The sequence below is a fragment of the Loa loa genome (genome assembly GCF_000183805.2).
Source record: "Loa loa unplaced genomic scaffold supercont3.855, whole genome shotgun sequence".
In the NCBI taxonomy this organism is placed as follows: Eukaryota; Metazoa; Nematoda; class Chromadorea; order Rhabditida; family Onchocercidae; genus Loa; species Loa loa.
In genome coordinates, this window is record NW_018109035.1 from 4,203 (window position 1) to 9,685 (window position 5,483).

A 5,483-nucleotide genomic window follows, 5' to 3' on the forward strand; every position below is an offset into this window, starting at 1 on the left:
CATTCTTATTTCACAGTGTGTTAAAAGTCAGATTTATGGAGAGCTTGCTGTCAGTTATGATTTATAGTTGCATANATTTTTATAGATGATTGAAACAGAGTGTTTCCGAGAACTCAACGTGATGGAAGAGAATGGTGAACTAGTGTCGGATTTGCGTAATGACTCGATTAAGGGTGGAAAGAACAAAAGTGAATCTAATAACAAATTTAGATTTCTCGCACAACTGTTCAAGCGAAAAGTATGCTTTTGTTATATTTCCCTTTTCAGTCCACCATTTCCAATCTTATCGTTATTTTTTTTGTGTGGTATTTCAGTTTTACTTTTGGACATTTTCATTCCTTATACATCCCTCTAACTTTTACCAGTCAACCGAAATAATCATTTTAAAAGTAAACGATATAAAGCTAATAAATGAAGTACATCTTGCAGGCCTGATTTTACTGCCATCGCAGTGTCTTTACCGCTGAATGTGTTCCGTTCTATTTATTTACTAGCTAGAAGTCGCTTCTCAAGATGGATCATTGCAGCCTGGCCACTTTGATCAAAAGCATTTTTCATATAATTTGTTCCGGTTTTGAAATCTGATTCTAATTAGCAGTGGTTTAATATGAGCACAGTAACTATTGTAGATATGTACTTCAGCGAGAGGGAAAAGATGACAGGGTCAGTAGGTAACTATGGAATTATTTTTACCATGTGGTGTAATCTCAGCTCTAACTCAATGCATCTGGTCGTCATCAATCATTTTCAATCGTGTCCTCTTGCTGATACATTCGTATGTCAAATTAATGGCAAATAACAGCGTATATTCATAAAATGAATTTTCCTTTGCTTTTGCTATAATTTAGTCGTTGTCATCCAATGAGCGCAGTTTTTTTTGCGTAGACTTATTTTTGTTCAACTTAGTTGCTCTTATCCGATGATACTCGCAAAACTTTTGTCTTTTATCTCTTTCCATTCCGATGTGACGTCGGGAATGTCACGAGACTAGGGAACTGGATAGTTGTTTCGTCATTTTTGTAAAATTTTTCACGAAAAAATTGAGGAATCGACTGCTCTCCCACTTTCGAAATAATATTACAAGATCGGAAAGAAGTTTCTTTTTTTGTCACAATATGCTTTGTATTATTACCTATCGTGTGAAAAAAAAGGAAAAAAAAACTATAAAGCTTTAGAGTTCTTTGAGAAAAAATGTTATATAAAGTGATCGGTTATAAAGAGTAAAAGCATGCCGAGCAGTTTTGCATATTTTACTTACGAGAGAAGTTATGTCTGAAATGAAAATTTACGAAGTCCAACAGAAATCTTAAAACCTTCCTGCATCGAAGATTATGATACCATCTTGATCTTATCGTTAGTTGTCATAGGTAAGTTCCTGGAAATACCCGGCTTGATTGCGTCCCGTTACATAGAAGTTGTTGGGTGCGATAGAGGGAGTCGCTTCATTGAACAGATTATATTTTTGTGAATTGTTACTTATGTGTCTCTTCAAATCGACTTCTGAAAAGAAATTTACTGGTTACTGGGAGAGTGGCAACGATAATGAATTGATTGGGGAAATAGACTGCAAGAAACAACGAGTAATTGAATTGGCGCTAATTGTTGTACTTCCAAAGAACTAAAATCCACAGCGATAGTCTTCGTCATAGCCATCCGTCCGCTGTAGGTATTTCAAGACGTTTTTTACTGAAGACTTGACGAAGATTGTGAATGCTGCCTGTATGGTTTCAAACAGTGCAACAACCAATCTTGGTATTATAAGGTGGATGTGAAACATTTCGTTGCTACCTTCTTCCTTCTCGCTAATGAATACAGTTAGGATTCTAGTGATATGTTCAGGCTCCGTGGGATCTGACACTAAATTACCATCTCTTGTACGATGTAAAATATGCTTATAGTGTCTTCAGGTTTATATAAAATCTTAGGGTTTATTCAGAAGAGCTGAAAACGAAATACCTTGGCGGTACAAAATGTCGTTAAGGATGTCAGTACTTGGAAGTATGTGGATGGTGTGAGTGAGAGTAATAAAAGACCAGACATTCTGATCAGAAATCTCACCTCCAACAATATCCGGATTTAACCTTTAATTTAGTTGTAGGTGACCGCTGATGTTTAAACGTTTACCTGGAATCGGGCGCTGTATATACTGTAACCGGTTAACTGACATTTCATTAAGTGCAGGCAAATCTAAATGAAGCATTTCATTTGTGAGCTGTTCTTATCAATAGGTGATACTTCTTATACCACTGAAAATTCGTCATATTGCAATGGTAACTAATACTTTTATACTATTATTTTTCTCTTCCTTTTTTTTGAAGTTTAATTCGCTGACCATCACCTAATTAATTTAATTCATAGGTAATTAACAATTTAGATGTAATTCAAACTGGAATATCTCGAAAGAACTTACCCTTTTTGTGAGTTGTTCTCGTTGCATCCTACCGTCGGTTTTTCTTTTCGTTGGTTTTCCTGATGAATAAACGGGCTCAAGAATATAAAACATCTATGCGATAATTGGTATGCCAATCGTTCTCTTTGTCTTTTTCACAAAGTTGAGGTAGTAAAATTGAGAAGAGTGATATCTGTTATAGTTATCGTGAATTTCTAAGTTCAAACTTTTCCTAACATAACATACTCGTGCGTTTCATAGCTTCTTGATTTTCTGTACCTATATTTTTATAAGCGGATCTAATTGTTTACCAAAGCTTTAATTTGAAAAACATATTTCATAACTTTGTGAAGAAATTATGTCCTCTCCGGTATTCTCTCGTTGGATATATACCACCGTTTTTCTTTTTTTTTTAGGTATTCAGAAAAACCAAAATTTTACACTGCGCTAACTTTACCAATAATGGTCATTCCTATCTTGTGCATTATTGACAAACTTACTTCTTTTCCTAAAAAAAAAAAAAAAAAAAGAAGTAAATCCTTCCCATTTCTTTTCTCTTTTTATTATTTTGTAAACGTGAAGAAGTTTTCCTTTCTACGACCTAGCGAAAAAGATGCACAAATTTCATGACATTTTTTTTAGAATGATTGGACTTTACCTGAAGAGCAAAGAAATAGGAAACTTACCTTTATTGCCATTAAGCGATTCATCTGTTTTTTCTTAGCCAGAAATGAATGAACAAATTTACAATATTGATAATGAAGCATGTGATTATGTGCTACATGCTATAAAAAAAGTAAAAAAATCGCAGCCATTGAGAGTCTTAATAAGAAAAAAACTTTGGGGCATATCAGGCCCAAGCGGAAACTCCTTTGTATGACTAAAGTACATTGTAACCTTTGGACGTTATTCTCATTATTTATGAAGGTTATCTTCATGGTGAATTTATATTTTAACGAGTCATATCATTCATATTTCTGAATTTGAATTATCTTTGGCCTTAGCATTTAGGTCAACTTGACATACTAAGGCACGAAATACGACCTGACAATCCAATAGTTTCGTTATTCCTGGTTTTAAGATTTGCAAAGTAATTACCGACGAAAAGTAAGGAAAAGTAATGGTGTGAGTTTTTTGGATCGTATTATTTTGAGAATCTTACGAAATGTTTCTGCAAAAAGAAATTTCTGGGACGATGGTTACTTGACAAGTTTCTCAGCGCGAAGCATATTTAAAAATGTCAACAGGTAGTTGAAGTGTTATGCTGGGGAAAAACTATTTTTAATGATGCTTTTGCAGATATTTTTTTCTTCATTTACGGGAAAAAAAGGGGAATTAAATTTACGACAGCTGTGTAGGATGTGCTAGAGGAAGAAACCCTGCAAATAGCTACCAAGAAGGAATTGGCCAGCATATAGTTGATTGACCACTTCACTAACTGAATTATTCGTCGGTTTCAACTCACTGTTGGATTACCGATTCAACTACACGACACATGCCGCGCTGTATGAAAATTCCTCGGAAAAAAAAGAAGCACGTAGCATAAGCTATTTTGTGCATTTCATTTTGCAGGAAAGAAAAAAAAATGTATCGAAATAACGGTCATTCTTGTTGAAAAAAAAAAGGTGAAAGTAGTTTACTTCGGTTATTTACTAACTATTCAGAAACATGAAAATTAGGGTAGTCCTTTATGATGCACATAATAACTGAAATAGAGATTCAAAAAAATTCTTTTGAAATATTTTAAATGCTTCTTGAATTACTTGCTTCAATTTCATTCTTCTCCCACCTTCATCACATCAATAGAATTTAGTTCAGTTCTTTCCATTCACAAGGGATCATCTAGATTCTATTGTGGATAACAAGTGATGATGGTGATTGGGCATATTAAGCGTAACATGACAGATAATAAGTTGAACATCACAACTAAACTTTATTAACATATAAGTTAAATGAACATCTTGATAGCTCAAAATTGTTGATTTCATTTAGAGTAACAGACTAACAAGCCTGTCCAATATTTGGACACTTCATTGCTAGTAAACATTACTCTGACTTTAGCTAACATCAGCTTAAAACTTAAGTTTTGATCCGAAAGAAGTGAGCCACATGACTTTTATCAGCCTTTTCATATGCAAATATATGTGATAACATTTGTCCATCCACAGTGTTTATCAATCCGGTTGGTTTATACTAACAAACTTGGCTAAATTCTGGCAGTAAATTTTGCAAATGACAAATTTACGGATGTTTCTTTTTTTTGGGACGCTCGTTTGAATGCGCGCCTCGCTAAGTTATATAGTAGTTCCTTGAGTCGATCCAACTATCCATGCCATGCCATCGAAATGTTCGCTTGTCGTATAGCATATATTACCACTCCAACCATACGTATGCCATCCGACTTTTCTGAGGTTCTGCAGACCACCCACGACGTTTCGAAAATGCTTGGCATAGTGTTTGTTTGCTGCAGCAGAAGAATTTTGTCCGATGATGAAAGGTCTCGTTGCTGCTAGACCACCCAAAGTGTTATGTCTCACTATCATCAGTAAAGTGGTGGTAAGGAGCATGTTGGTAATGGTTGGCGATGATGCAAAACAAGTGCGATGTGCGATAACTCCATCATCCACATCTATTTAGGCTGTCCATTTCTATTTGAATATTTCTTGTGGATAACTCCCGAGAATAACTCTCTAAACTTCTTTTTTTTCACAGCAGTAGATAGCACTACAATTTGCTCCCATTTAATTTGATTATTTTCATATTGCTTCATATGAGTACCGAAGAATGCAGCATATCTGCTAATCATGATTTTCAATATTAGCGATTGTTTTCGAAATTAGAACACATTTTTAATTTTGGTATCCTCAGTGGATAGGTGAACAGAAGAAGTAACCAAATGAGGAAATAATCCCAAACGAATTTGTTGCTATTGGCGAAAGTTTACATATATATATATATATATATATATTATTTATTTATTTATTTATTTATTTGTTTATCTATCTATCTATTTACTCATTTGTTTATTTATTTATTTAATTAATTAATTAATTTATTTATTTACTTATTTATTTATTTATTTATTTGGTCAATT

General features: G+C 33.9%; 2 protein-coding genes across 2 annotated transcripts in view; one reads left to right on the forward strand and one right to left on the reverse strand.

Moving 5' to 3' along the window:
• Positions 1 to 435, forward strand: part of LOAG_13169 (AGC/GRK/GRK protein kinase) — a gene marked incomplete at both ends in the record, with an annotated part of 4,570 nt that extends 4,135 nt beyond the window's left edge. The window contains 2 exons of the mRNA XM_020448655.1: positions 86 to 238; positions 430 to 435. Coding sequence (XP_020301220.1) covers positions 86 to 238; positions 430 to 435 — 159 coding nt within the window. The remainder of the gene's footprint in view (positions 1 to 85; positions 239 to 429) is intronic.
• Positions 436 to 1,618: 1,183 nt separating this feature from the next.
• On the reverse strand, positions 1,619 to 2,200 carry LOAG_12223 (hypothetical protein; the record flags this gene model as incomplete). The annotated part of the gene is made up of 2 exons (XM_003147737.1): positions 1,619 to 1,857; positions 2,125 to 2,200. The coding sequence occupies 2 exons, from the start codon at positions 2,198 to 2,200 to the stop codon at positions 1,619 to 1,621; spliced, it is 315 nt and encodes a 104-aa protein (XP_003147785.1).
• Positions 2,201 to 5,483: the final 3,283 nt, after the last annotated feature.